Here is a 15504-nt window from a genome sequence, read left to right as displayed (position 1 = left end):
TTTTAACATTTTTAAACTCTGTCTAGTCCCTTTAACCTCTTAACTCCCACCTGAACGGATCCCATTTTCTCGAACCCTAATCAAAAAGCTTTGGGGGAAAAAGCACCAAAACAGCCACAAAAAATGAGAGGAAAACAAGGATGTAAACGCAACAAAAATGTGACAAAAAGATGTGACAAAAAAGTGACAAAAATTCAACCAAAAAGTGACAAAAACTCAACCAAACAGTGATAAAAATTCAACAAAAATATGACAAAAACTCAACCATAAAGTGACAAAAATTCAACCAAAAAGTGACAAAAAATCAACAAAAAAGTGAAAAAAATCAACAAAAATGTGACAAAAACTCAACCAAAAAGTGACAAAAATTCAACCAAAAAGTGACAAAAACTCAACCAAAAAGTGACAGAAACTCACCCAAAATGTGACAAAAATTCAACCAAAAAGTGACAAAAACTCAACCAAAAAGTGACAAAAACTCAACCAAAAAGTGACAAAAAATCAACAAAAATGTGACAAAAATTCAACCAAAAAGTGACAAAAATAAAAACCAAAAAGAGACAAAAATTCAACAAAAAAGTGACAAAAATTCAACCAAAAAGTGACAAAAACTCAACCAAAAAGTGACAAAAATTCAACAAAAATGTGACAAAAACTAAAACAAAACAAAAAATAAAAAAAAAGGTGACACAACACAGCAACAACGCGAGGAAAAAGATCAGTTTTGTGGGTCTTAGCTTTCAAATGAGGTGTAACACAGGCCTATAGCGAAAGAGGACAGCATGCATTCGGTTTAGGCGGGTGGTAAGAGGTTAATGAACACACATGATACCAGTTTGGTGTCGGTAAAAAAAGGTTTAGGTACTATTGGTATCGAAAGTATCGAAAGCAGGTACTAAAAAATATAATATAAAGCCTAGGCATGGATTCACCTGGAAGACTCATTTCAGTGTCTCAGTGTTTCCAAAGATGTTGTTAGCATTTGGCCTCTCCCAATGTATTCCTATGGGTCCGAACGGGGCGAAGTTAGAAGCGACCACGCTCTTCCACAGGCACAAAGACCAGACAGATACACATGAACTCGTCTAAGCTCAGGAAAGAACATATCACAGTGTGGAAAAACGGTGGCCTGTTCCTTTAAGCCTCCAGCGTTCATGGCTCGTTCGCTCGTGCTGTGACCCACCTCCACCCCTTCACCGCTTCACCCTGTACTGCAGGGTTAGGCAAGTTTTCTTAACGGAGGGCCAATTTTTTCATTGTAAAAAGACCGAGGGCCGAAGCCGCCAATTTTAGGCCAAAGTAAAGCACTACACTGGAAAGATTACCATCTTAAATGAGATAAATGACTTAAAATTGCTTGAATAAAGGTTCTTTGTGTTGAATTTGAGTCTGTTTGGACTAATCTAAGATAAAGATACAAATGCTAATGCCAATGGAACGAGCATAAAACCCACTTTGAAATATGAACTTTTAATATAATTTGAATCAAAAGAATAATGACTTGTTCCATTGGCGATAAGATGTTTTATCTGATCTAAGACCAAATCTACTCAAACTTTAAATTGAATCTCTTAATTCAAGTAGCTTTCTGTCATTTCTTCCTTAAAATTATCATTATTTTTCCAGTGCACTTTTTTTTACAAATGCCAGAGTTGTACATAATATAACCTAACTGGGTGTATTGACAGTATTTCTGCCATTTAACCTAAAGTACTTTCTGATTTGTGTCATAATGTTTCTCAAAATCACCTTGAGGGCCAGAGGTTTTGTGCTCGAGGGCCGGATTTGGCCCCCGGGCCTGACGTTGCCTACCCCTGCTGTGCTGCTTCATCCTTCACCGGTCTCCCAGAACATCACCAGCGTCCAGGCTCTGGGGGGAAGACGTCCCTAAAGCTAACCTACCCCATCCTTACTAACTTCATATATCGATGTCTACAGCCGGCGTCTGATTGACAAAAACATAAACAACATGTCAATAAATGTTCGTAATCATTAACATCGTTGTTCTGTTTTCTGGTTCTAGATGGCAAATATATTAGTACGAGTATAGAATATCGTAATCGAAAACAAATATTCATTTCTCTTTCCATTTCGTTACATCCTTGGACCTGCCTGAGCCTGTGCAGTGCGTTATGTGATTATACTGGCGGCCATGTTTGCATCACTGAGAGTGGAAATAATGGCCAACTATAAAGCCTGTTTGTTTTCTGACCAAGAATATCATGAACGCTCTGTATCATTTTGTACGGATTGCGGAGTGTATATAATTATCGCAAAGCCTCATTTTAAGGCGAGACACTGCAGGTGAATAGGGAAAAAATGTATATTTACAGATATCAATTTGAAACTGTTGCTGTCGATCACTGGCATGAATGTGAGAAAAAAATACATTGCAAGTTTTCTGTCATTTTATCTTTTCATTTAAGAACAAAGGGTTTTGTGCCTAAAAATGCCCCACCTTTTCGGCGACAAAATCTGAATAATGGATAGAGCTACATTCAAATTTATGGTTTCATTTTATTGATGAATGAGTTGCCAAGACTTTCTCAGAGGGGATTTTGGATTTCTTGTTTAGTTTTAAAATAACCTGTTTTTTAGTGGAAAAAATTGTAAAAATGTAATTTTCGCCTTATTTTTTGACATTCAAAACTCAATAAATGGGTTTAGGGATTAGATAATAAAAAATCCCTCTGAAAATAGCTTCCAAATATTGTTCAGTGCAAGGCTGGAAAATTTGAAGTCTTTAGGTCCGACTGACGTGGACACAGTGTCGCCACAATGACAGAAAAATGTGTTTTGAGAAAAAGGGCCTTGAAATTGCATTGTCCCATATAAGTCTATGGGGGAACATTGAATCAGCGCAATATTTAAACATGTTATTGTGAAGATTAGGCATATTTTCTGTTTCCGGGTGAAAGCTTATATGTTCAGAGACCAATTTGGCCAAAAAACCTGAAAACTGAAAAAATTGAGTTTTGCCTGTAGTGTCTCCCCTTATTAAGTGTTAGATCGGGGTCTCCAAGCTTCTTTTCCAGGGGTCTCCAACCATCGAGCCACTTTTACACAACACGGATGTCCGAGAGCTACTTATGCTTCAAAACCCAAGAGAATTAGTTGCCAAGATGGATTTTCAAAAGACAATTACTTGAGTTTATTCATTTTCGTCTTGTTTTAACACAATTTGAAGCAGAAAACAAGTTGCTTAAGACTTTCCTCGCTTAAAGGATGGCTCTGTGTTGATCCGGTTTAGAGAAATATCTCACTAACTCCCTTTATGGCTCGTCTTTGTCCAGACCAGCGCAGACAGTCGGGGGCGTGTTGAGTTACTGTGAGATCCCACATGTTTTCGATCCCCCCGGTATCACATGCAGACGGTCCGGAGGTGTGTGCCCGGGCTGCGGCTCTCCGGGCTGGGAGAGGGAAAGGGAAGAAGGAGCCGGCCTGTATGGTTCTAATAAAAGATATGTACCTGCTGAGCTCGCGGGTGGAGAGAGGAGCGCGGGGAAACATTATCAAAGGGGTTTAACGCGGCTCTCCTCGCCGTCCGACCGCCGCAGAGGCCGGCGTGCCCATGTGAATGTCAACTATGGCGATGGAATGCAATGGACACGACGACGCGGGCTTAAAACCCCACTGCGGAGCGTTCTGGGGTACATGTTGCTACGACATTAGACAGATTATTAATAGACCGTCATTCCTCACTCCTCCTCGTTTGATAAAGTAACTACGTTCAAGGGGGAAATCATGGCGGATTTAGCTCTGACGAAGCCTGTTCCTAAAAAGGGCATAAGGGCGGGATCTTCACTGTAGACTCGGCCCTTGCGTGACGTGTAGCTCGCGCTGCTCCAATGCTAACAGTCCGGCCCTCATTAGTGCAAGATTTTGACATTTTTATCATAAATAACCCGGCGTTATCACAGGAGGAATATCTAGCTGTAGAAAGTTGAAGAAAATTAGGGACCAGACCCTAAAGTTGTTTTTAACGTGTCTAAAGTCCAATGCCTTCCAATGGGGGACTAGCGGTTATATGGAGGCACTACAGCAATGGCGGCCTCTAGTGTCATTGTCACATGAAAGCTGATGAAGTCATAACTCAGCTTCTAGGGCCAATGGAACTAAAGACCTGTTCACTTTAATGGGATTTAGCTCACGTTAGCTTCTGAACTTTGTACAAGCCTCTTTTTAAAATGTTTGCACACAAAATATTATACTTACTCTGGATTTTCTTAAAAGAGGGGGTATTATGCTTTTTTCAATCACATAGCACCAGTCTATATCACACTACAATGATGACCAAACCTTCTGTTGGTCTGTAAATGCAGTAAATTAGAATAACTGCCTTGTATAAAATTGCTCTCTCAAAATGGCTGTAGTTAATGTCTTGAAATAGGCCTCTGTCTCTTTAAGAACCTCTGACTCTTTCAGACACGCCCCCTCCACACGCTGTCTGTGGCATCAGTGGGGAGGGGGCTCTGCTGAGGAGCAGTGGTTGGTTACTCGGCTGGTGACGAAAGCTCGGAGGCGTCTCCAGGAGGTGGGGGCGTTCCTAGGAGGACTCAGGCAAAGCTATCCCTAAAATGGCCGCCATCAGAGTTTTTACAGATTACTCAAAAATACGTGAATGTGCCAAGGCAACACTTCAGGCATGTTTTTAATGAGGGAATGACAGAATAACATGATGTAAAGCTTGAAAAAGTCGATTTTGCATAACACCCCCCTTTAACATATGCTTGACATAAACACCAAATTAGTTTTTCCATATTGAAAGCTTATTTTAAAGGGACTATAAGTGAGTTTAAAAATGCTAAAACTAAGTATTTTCCTCCCCCTACATGTTCCAGCCGTGTCCTAATGTGTAGAATGAGCTCAGGCACGAGCTTAATGTAGAACCTGCAGTTAAGCAGAAGACCTGAGGTGGCAGTAGGGAGCATGAAATGACCAACTTGCATCTAGCCTCTTTAAATATACAGATGTAATCATTTTGACTGGAGAAATACTTACAATTGTTATACAGTGTATTTGAGTGCAATATTATTTATTCACTTATTCGGTGCTGATTTGTCTGTGGAACTTTGCACAGTTTGGTTTTCATGTGTGATGTCACTCTTAACGTCTCCATGGAAACGAGGGTAAGATACTTTAAAATGTGTAATATATTCTAGTCACAGCTTGAAAAATGTGATATGTTTGTATTAGGCATTACTGTTTCTACAAAATATTACTGAACTACTTTTGACAAAAAAAAATATACTGAAAATAGTGACCTTTGGAGGGTTCAAATCCACATTGATTTGACTCTTTATGAGACAGTCTGACATTTTCCATCACATCATGGTTCATTTCCCCATTTTAAAGCCACACCGCGTAGAATTTTACCCAATAAATAACACTGCAATTCCCGCATTTATTTCATGACAGATATTTTTATAATTGAAATATATAATACAACAAACATGTGTTTTTGCTGTGAGCGGCTCACCTCTCCAAAGACATGACTGTAACTTTCCTGGGAGTGGGTACGTCTCCAGCTCGTTGCCATGGAGATGTCGACTAAAGTCAGCAGAATTAAAGATTTGAAGTGGTTAGGTCCTCATCCAGATCCATTCTTTGATTTACCCACTGCAGTAATAGCATTTTCTGTGTTGAGCTGGTCATAGGAGTATGTTTTATATTGATGGCAACAGTATAGTCCAAAATGTTACGCAGTGTCCCTTTAATAATGCACTTCATCAGATACATTAAAGGCCTGTACCTGATTTTTTTTCTTTCTTTCTTTCTTTCTTTCTTTCTTTCTTTCTTTCTTTCTTTCTTTCTTTCTTTCTTTCTTTCTTTCTTTCTTTCTTTCTTTCTTTCTTTCTTTCTTTCTTTCTTTTTGGCTGGTGTGCAAACAATAAAAAACAGACCAGCAAAACTTTTAGCTTTGATCCGAACTTAAAACTTCCCCCAATATAAGTTTCACAAAAGTTTCACAAATTTTGACCAATTTTCAAAAATATTTAAAGAGGTGCTTTTTTTCCCCACACACGTTTCACAATATGAACGATGATCCAAATATTACATTTAGAGACAAAAAAAAAAAAAAAAGTTAAGATCATGGATTTACGGTTGACCTGACATGGAGTGAGATCCTGACACCAAATCTTCCAAATGTCCAAGAATATCAGGATTAAAACACTAATTTGAGATTGTTTTAGGACGAATTGTAAGTCAAAGGAAAATTGCAATTGTAAAAGCGCAACCTCAGCACGGTGTGTATCAAATAGATTTAACTGTAAGTATTGTGATTCAATAGTTGCCCCTAATTCAACAATATAAATCAATAAAAACGCAGTACCTCTGTAATATCAGAATACTAGCGTGTCCGGTGTTTGTCCAGAGTCTCCATTAAAGCCACATTTGGCCGTGTGTAACTTCTGCCCGGTAACAGCAGAATTAATGAGGCTTGGCGGTGTGTGCTGACAGCCCGCGATGATAATGGGAGTCACCTATCTGTCAGGGCCCTCCCCGCGCGCGCACCCTCATCATCACCCCCCCAGCTTAGACCCCCGTCATCCCCCCCTCTCCCCTCTCCCTCCCTACCGCTGGACCGGGCACTGGCCGCGCCAACCCCCCCTCTGACCGGAGAGAGTGACCAAAACCGGGTCAGGGTGCAATGAGGGGGGGGGGGGAAGCCTCTGGAGCAAAACCCCGGCGGGTCAAAGTCTGGAGAAAAAAACTACTGCCCAAAAACAGCGTCAAAAGGTCCAACACATGAACAGAATTTAATCTGAATTATGAGACTAAAAATGTCACGATGACCTGTCGCGCATTTCAGCAAAATATGACATTTATTCCGCAAACACGATGCGTAAAAACATCACTCTCCAATGCGATCCATTTTAAAGCGTAATTGTGAATATACAAAGTTAAATTCAAAAATACCATGAAGCAAAACCGAAATAACATAAATTTAATGTATTTATTATGAATCAATAACAAATCGACGGAAACCACTTGTGCGTAAAAACAGGCGAAACGCGGATCCCTTCCGGCTGCTGCGAATCCCGGGGCTGGAATTACCATATTAATACCGAGCGGATACAGTCACGCGACACACTTCAATAATCACATCAGTGACTTTACAATATTTACATATTTATGAAATGATTTCTGGATTTGTGTCGGCAACAAATGTGAAAACACACAGCGCGTCTTTCCAAATGAGAACAGGCCACACACAGGCTGCGCGTAAAAACACATTCCCTTCAGTTAAAATGAGCGCAATTACAAAAGCGCTTTTAAGTGCGAATAAGATCCATTTGGGGTTTTGTTATGAAGCGATATTAGGACTAAATTTGTTGCTATTCGAGGCGCGCGTCCTGCTGCAAACCCACCGTGCCCGGCTGAGCGCGCGCAGGGAAGCGGCTCCAGAAAGAGCTCCATTCAAAACATCGGCGCTTCGAGTTTTTTATCCTTGTCCCGTCACGGAGGAATCCTTCAGCTCCTACGCTGCGCCGTACCTGCCCTCGGACCTGTTTATAACGGGCCCCGGGAAGCATTTGTTTTGGATAAAAGTGGAGCGCGGTGACGCAGCGCAGCGCCATTGGCCGCGCGGCTCCGGCCCCTCCCGTAGATAAAGAGTGTGTGAGTGTGTGAAGTGAGCACACAGCAGCCGGCCCTGCGTCAGGAGGAGACACACTTCTCCGTGCGCCTTTACGCGGCTCCACACTGGCACAAACGGAAAGGGGAGGAAAAAAAACAAAACTCTTTAGGGCTGAAATGGACTTTTAAGCAGAGCTGCCCGGGGGATGTGGTGATCTGAGCGCGGCGCGTGTCTCAGAGGAAACTTGTAGCCCGTTTTTTGAAGCGGACATTTTTTCTTTGTAGATCGTCTTCTTCTTCTCTAAAATTGGCTCCCGTACAAACCGCCGCGTTGGATCCCACGGCGTACTGCGAGACTCCGGTCTACAACCCGGATCTCTGCCCCAACATGATCGCGGCGCAGGCGAAGCTCGTGTACCACCTTAATAAGTACTACAACGAGAAATGCCAGTCGCGCAAAGCCGCCATCTCCAAAACCATCCGGGAGGTGTGCAAGGTGGTGTCGGACGTCCTGAAGGAGGTGGAGGTGCAGGAGCCGCGCTTCATCAGCTCCCTCAGCGAGATGGACAACCGCTTCGAGGGGCTGGAGGTCATCTCGCCCACGGAGTTCGAAGTGGTGCTCTATCTCAACCAGATGGGGGTCTTTAACTTTGTGGATGACGGCTCACTCCCGGGCTGCGCGGTGCTGAAGCTGAGCGACGGCCGCAAGAGGAGCATGTCCCTCTGGGTGGAGTTCATCACAGCGTCCGGCTACCTCTCCGCGCGGAAGATCCGCTCCCGGTTCCAGACACTGGTGGCGCAGGCCGTGGATAAATGCAGCTACAGAGACGTGGTCAAAATGGTGGCCGACACGAGCGAGGTGAGGCTGCGTATCAGAGACCGGTACGTGGTCCAGATCACTCCCGCCTTCAAGTGCACCGGGATCTGGCCGCGCAGCGCAGCGCACTGGCCGCTGCCGCACATTCCGTGGCCAGGGCCCAACCGCGTGGCCGAGGTCAAGGCTGAGGGCTTCAACCTGCTGTCCAAAGAGTGCTACTCGCTCAACGGGAAGCAGAGCTCCGCGGAGAGTGACGCCTGGGTGCTGCAGTTCGCAGAGGCCGAGAACAGGCTGCTGCTTGGCGGCTGCAGAAAGAAGTGTTTGTCGCTGCTGAAGACGCTGAGGGACCGGCACCTGGAGCTGCCCGGGACGCCGCTCAACAACTACCACATGAAGTCTCTGGTGTCGTACGAGTGCGAGAAGCACCCGCGGGAGTCGGACTGGGACGAGAACTGCCTCGGGGACCGCCTCAACGGGATTCTATTGCAGCTTATTTCGTGCTTGCAGTGCCGGCGCTGCCCGCACTATTTCCTGCCGAACTTAGACCTGTTCCAGGGAAAGCCGCACTCGGCTCTGGAGAACGCGGCCAAACAGACGTGGCGCCTGGCGAGAGAGATCCTGACCAACCCCAAGAGCCTGGAGAAACTCTGAGGTAACGCTCCACACTGCGGGCAGCGGCCTCTGGACCAGGCCCTGCCTCACACTGAACTCTCCACAATCTCAATCTATTTTGGCCCCATTCGGACGCTTTTCTATCGCCTTTAGTTTGACCGAGCACCTTTGGCCCTGTCCACTTCAGGAGACGGCCTGTTTGACCCCGGCTCCGCGCGTGTACATTAGTGGTGTAAATACATGCTCGTGACAGTGGTGTGGACTTGTGAGTGTCGTTGTGCCGCACCTGTTTCAGTTCTCACCGTGCTATCGTCTGTTTACATGTGAAGGTACATTCCATTGGTTTTTACTTGAATCCTGTTTATTTAAGCCCTGGTCGTTTTGTTCTCCTTAGGCCTAAAATAATTGAGACATATAAATATAGTATATATATTACAGTCTAATTGAAAAAGAAAAAAATGCACTTGAAATACACTGGATTTAACTTCTGTGACATGATTTTTTTTTATTCTGTCTTTGACCTAATTTAAAAAAAAAGAGCTAATAAAGCAGCTGTTTTATATTTGTGTCTGACCGTGGATTCATTCCTATTTTTTATTGCAATTGCGCACTGTTAATTTAAAATGTTTTAGGTTTAGGGGGAAAAAATGAGGAAAACAAAGCGCTTTGACGTTTATTCAGCTGCTTATTTTTGCACCGCGTGTTGTGGCATTGTGTGTGAAAACATCGTGGGAATATACCATGGTTCACTGGAGGAATTGTGGGAGTTTTCCTGAGTCTTTGTGCGGAATTATCAGAGCATCAGATTATGGGTTACATCTCCACCGTTGTGCGTAAAAAGACTTGTCCAAACAAAAACAAACAAAAAACAGGCCTTTGCGCCACTTTCAAAATGCGAGTCCCCGTGCGTAAAATCTCCAAAAAAATCACCTTTTGTTGTATGTTTTATTGGTTAACTCTCCCCTGATTTGCAATATGCATCGATAACAGTGTAAACATGGCGGATCTTCGTTTCTCGGCCCCTTCCCCTTACCTTGGCGTCTGCCGCTCGGAGCGCGGGGTCGCTCTCGTCCGCCTCGAAGCACATCTCGGTGGCGGTGATGAACACGGTGCCCTTAGCCACGAGGACCGGGGCCACGAGCTGCGCGGGGCTGCTCAACACCACGGGGCCTGCGCACACGGAGGACAGGGGGGGACGGGGGGACGGAACATGTTTGCCCATTGTCAATTAGTAGGCCAATTCAAATGGCGAGAGCAGCGTGCGTAAATGAAGATACGCGTTTTGTTTTATTCCCGAATTATAGCTCACCATTTGGGTTGAATTTCACCAATAATGTTCTTTGATTATTTTTAATTAACCGTTTTTTGTCAGATTCTGTATGAAACACGACCTGAGCGTCATTTTCTTTTCAGCCATTTATCCGTAAATCCGTGCGTAAAACTGCGCTTGACGCTCAATTGAAATATTCCGCGTATCATCATCGTTCATTCCTTTTTCCATTCATCACATTTTAATTTTGACTTATTTTTCTTCACCAAACCAGGGCTAAAGGCAACCACTTTATTCTTTAACGATTATGGGCCGTTTTATGACTGACCCCTATAAAAGATAAACACACAGCGCACAAGGAAAAGCGCTAAAAATGCGTTGTCGCGTGTGCGTAAAAGTGGAATATATATTTTTAAATGTGTGGTGATTTAGTTTCAACACCTTTACAGAACATTCATATATACCCAGTCCACATAAAAGCACATTAGAATAAACAAATAGAATAAGAAGGTCAATAGGCGCAAAATAAAAAAGCTAAACGTGATGATTCTCTTTTGCTGATTTACGCAATTTTCCAAAATGCTAAATCCTTTGTGCTGCTACTGACTGGTGCGTGTTTCCAGACGCAACTTGAGCTATAGATTTCGAGTGCGTGTCTATTTGATCATACTGTAGCCCTGCAAAACTGCTAAGCGCGTTACAGTTTCGCCCCGGCGCGCGTATCCACTCGTGTATTGTTGCAGCACGGCCCTACGGTCAGCTGACACCACCACCCTCCTCCTCCTCCTCCAACATCCTCCATGTTTCTCCCTCCCGCTTCATTTGTCTCCTCTCTCAAAGGGGAAAAAAAACCCCTCTCCAAATCGGGATATTTATCGATCGGCGAATCTCCAAAGAGCCACTTTAAGCTCTCATCAATCTTAATCAGGCCACTCGCGGCCGATAGTGTAACGGGAGCAGCTCCAGCGCGCACGGATCAGGGTTAGGATCAGCCCCCCCCCCCCCCCCCCCCCTCCTCCTCCTCCTCTCCCCTCCACCTCCCTCTCTTACCAAGTCTCCATTATCGCTGCTCTGCTCTCTGCGTATCTGGGACGCCATCAGCCCGGGTTACAAGCTCCCATGCGCGGACACGATGCGGCTCGATAACCCCTTTTTTTGTGCGTAAAAACCACGAGAGTGCACAGCTTTTACGCACAAGTAAATTAAAGCTGGGTATGTGTATTTTTATGTATACATGTAGACCAAGGTTAGATAAAGCATTGTTTTCAGATTTTTTTTTTTTTTTTTTAAAACAATCTACTATTGATTTTATAAGAAATATCACATAGGAAAAACGGGGCAAGCGTACAATTTAAAGCTATGTGTCTTTTTTGGATGGATGAATTTGATGCAAAGCACTGGTTGTTTTCAGATTCTAATGTGATAAGGCCACTCTCTCAGATTTAGGGCAATGAGCTGTTTCTCTTAATGTTTTCAAAGGATTACAGGGTCACCATGTGTTAGAAAAATAGGATTATATTTAACCAATAGTTATAAATCACAATCTTTACCTTTATGAAAGATCTGCAATGATAAAGCATCACTTCTTTCCCTGCCCCATGTCGATTATGTATTTAAGTATTAACGTTGTGATGTCACTTGAAACCCATCAATAGCCCTCGCTAACATTTAAGCTAAAATTGGAAAGCAGTACATTGCTGAGTGGCTGTGAAGGAACAATGAAGATGGAATTAGCCAAAGATGCGACAACACAAAATGCAACAAATAAGAATATTTGACTTTCATTTGAGTAATTCTGGCCTGACGACAAAATAAATATATTTGTATTTTTTTTTGCAAGTAAAACACGACACATTTAACTACATTTTACACGACAAAAAGCACTCTTAAAATTTAAAGGTAAACTGTGATTAAAATAAGTACATTTGCCCTTGAGTTGAGCTGGTGAGTAAGATAATCTGCCAATGGAGTATTTTTACACATAAAACAAGAAAAAAGAAATCTTGTTTTACATGAAATATGTTTTTTAATTATTATTATTTTAAGTAGAAAACTACTCATTCCATTGGCAGATTTTTCTACTTTGTAAAACAAAATGACTCTTAAAATGTTCTTAATTCCAGTCATTTTAATTGATCAAGATAAGACTTTTTGCAGTGCAAGTGTAAGTGGATGTGTTCACTGGAAAAAATGCCGGTAACACTTTAATTTACAGTACCCTTGATACATTGTACTTAACTAAATTTAGCACAATGTAATCTGCTTTGTAACAATGTGTAATAACTTGAACCTATGGGTTAGATACACAATGCAATAATATGTATTTGTAGTTTGTAGGTACAAAGTGTAACAAGACATAATTCTAATCCCCCTAAGGGTCTCATGCAGGTCCTACTGTATTGTGTACCTACAAAGTACAAATACAAGTTATTCCATTGTGTATCAAACCCATAGGTACAAGTTATTACAGATTGTTACAGAGCACAATACATTGTACTAAATGTAGTGGTACAATGTATCAGTACAAGGTAGTGTAAAATAAAGTGATGCCAAAATGCCATCTTGTCTGAGATAAATGGTTTGAAAAGTAATTGAATTAATACAATTTATGCTGATTTTTAGTAGGTTCAGACTCGACTGAAATAAGATTACCAGCGGAACAAGCAGTAATCTGATAAAAATAAGTCACCGCTATGAAAAAAATCCTTATTTTCCCATTGGCAGTAAAACAGCCCAAAGCAACTCAAAATCAGCACAAATTCTGATAATTCAAGCTCTTTGAAGTCATTTTTTGTCTAACATGAGACAGTATTCTTTCAGTGCAAAAACAGTTAAAGAATATGCACATATTTTTAGAAAAGCTTTTGCAGTGTAATATTCCGTAAATAAAGAATCTGATGTATGAGGAAAACATACATTTATTGTAGAGATTCAAAACCGGGATTTGCTTTGGTGAACGATGCAACGCGGAAAAGAAAATATAAAACAGAACAAAACAGATGAACACCAGGATAAACTCACTTACACTGACAAAGCAGAGTGAATGGATTTACAAATGTACAATCAAACAGTGGACACATGAACGTCATGGCTAAATGTTATGACCCACATTCTGACCAATCAATGCGCACTTTCCCAACGGCGCCTTTGTTTCCCCTTTGCACTGGAGCCCGACCCTTTTACATGAGCTCTACTGAAGTACTGCGTCCAGGTTTTGAAGATTATCCTGTACTCGAGTATTTTCTGCTGAGAACTACTTTTACTCCACGACATTTGAAAGATAAAAATACCACTTTCCACTCCACAACATTTATATAAAGGCTCCAATTTGTCCAAGTCTTTATTTTAATGCACACACCAGAACAGTAGGTGGCGCTGTGCAGACCTACTGTCAAATACTCACAACGAGGAAGAAGGTTCGTCCCCGTCGCGTGGCTGTAATTTGAGCACAGTTTTCCCCGTTTTTGAAGCCGCAAAGTTCATTTTAAATTAATTTGGACTTATATTTAAGTATTTATCACTTAAGTATTTAAGTAATACATCTAAATTTAAGACTTTACCCAGTTGTCTTTAGTTTGACATTTTTCGTGATGTTTATACTTTCACTTCCTTATTGGACACTGACAGGAAGTGACATAGATACAGACGGCATCTCTGGAATCATATTTGAAAACAGTTGAGGGGGAAAAGAATTTGGAGAAAGTCTAAAAAGAGAAAATCTAAACTTTCCCTAATTATTCAAAAAATACTTTAACAAATGCTGAATTATGAACATAGTTTTCTACTAAATAAAGATACAAAGACATGGAGAGGAGCAAAGTGCTTCAACCGCCCATAAATACATAAATAACGGAGAATGCTAACCTGATGCTACATGCTAGCATCGTGCTAATGGTAGCTACAACTGCCGTTTTTTCGCTTCTACTGAACAATCTGCTGTAAGAAAATATCCATATGGGCCCGATTTACACTTGACTTTATTTATGTGATGAATAAGTTTACAATGCACCAGGAAATAGACAAAAATTTTGGAAATCGTGTTTTCCAAAATGCCATCTCGTCATAGAAGGGGGCGTGGCTTCGCCGAGGGGGAAAATAGAATCTTTAGAGAAACACAATGTTCCACTCTTTTTTGCCATTTTCTGGTGGAACATGAACTTATTTCTCACATAAATAAAGTCAGGTGTAAATCAGGTCCATATGGATATTTTTTCACAGCAGATTGTTCAGTAGAAGTGAAAAAACGACCGTTGTAGCTAGCGCTAGCTAACCGTCAGCATTAGGCCGATGCTAACATGTAGCATCATGTTAGCATTCTCCGTTTTTTTAATGTATTTATGGGCTGTTGAATCACTTTGCTTCTCTCCATGTCTTTGTATCTTTATCTAGTACACTGAAAAAAGTACCATGTTGATTTAACACAATTTAATTGTGGACATTGGTTCCACACGTGTAGTTTGTGTAGATGCTACATGATGCAAATTGTGTTGCATCAACATGAAGTAATTCTGAAGAATTGACACTATAGATTTATGTTCAGTATGCAGGACTAAAATGTGTTAAAACTACTCAATTTCAGAGGGTTAAATCATGTTACCCTTACATAATTCGAATCATGTTGTTCTTACTTGATATTAATCATGTTGTTCTTACTTGATATTAATCATGTTGTTCTTACTTGATATTAATCATGTTGTTCTTACTTGATATTAATCATGTGACTTTTACATGATTCTAATCATGTGACTTTAACAAGATACCTCAAATCTATCACACATCCTGTATTCTCATTAACCTTAACTGAAGTAAAATACAATTTACAATAAATGAAGGATGACAATGCAAATGAAATGCATACAAAATGAGAAACAATTTCAATACTTTTTTCACCTTTATTTGATATAAATGTGAAAGAAACAGTGCCAACAATTGAGCATAAAACTGCACTTATGTACGCTGTAAAATCAGTGTCAGTGAACACACACATAAAACATATTAGATGTGGGAAGTTGAACAGGAAGCTCTGAAAGTTTCTTGCTGTAGTGACATTTCCATCCCTCAGTTGAAGTTAGATTGAAAACGCGTTTGTCTGACCATATGCTATATTGTCCCATTATTCCCCCTTTTGCTATTTTTACTTCTCTATTCAAAATATAGGAGCCAACAGCAAAAGTCCAGCCAGACTGCATAAACCAGGTTCAGTGAGCCCTGCTGAACACTATGG

General features: G+C 41.5%; 2 protein-coding genes across 2 annotated transcripts in view; one reads left to right on the top strand and one right to left on the bottom strand.

The window, feature by feature from the left end:
* Positions 1–15504, bottom strand: part of LOC306966731 (neurobeachin-like) — a 684825-nt gene that overhangs the window by 205588 nt on the left and 463733 nt on the right. Inside the window, exon 39 of the mRNA XM_079561544.1 lies at positions 10044–10180. Coding sequence (XP_079417670.1) covers positions 10044–10180 — 137 coding nt within the window. The remainder of the gene's footprint in view (positions 1–10043; positions 10181–15504) is intronic.
* Positions 7620–9547, top strand: LOC306976702 (putative nucleotidyltransferase MAB21L1). Its single transcript, XM_079574737.1, has one exon. It carries the CDS (start codon positions 7970–7972, stop codon positions 9047–9049), a length of 1080 nt encoding a protein of 359 aa, XP_079430863.1. The 5' UTR covers positions 7620–7969; the 3' UTR covers positions 9050–9547.

This window comes from Gobius niger, assembly GCF_951799975.1.
Source record: "Gobius niger genome assembly, chromosome: 1".
Taxonomy (NCBI): Eukaryota; Metazoa; Chordata; class Actinopteri; order Gobiiformes; family Gobiidae; genus Gobius; species Gobius niger.
Note: the sequence above shows the minus strand (reverse complement) of the source record. Positions and strands in the feature narration are given on the sequence as shown.

What these genes read in the sequence shown, in the direction of transcription:
- LOC306976702 (XM_079574737.1), top strand. Translation starts at nt 7,970, where the DNA reads ATGATCGCGGCGCAGGCGAAGCTCGTGTACCACCTTAATAAGTACTAC.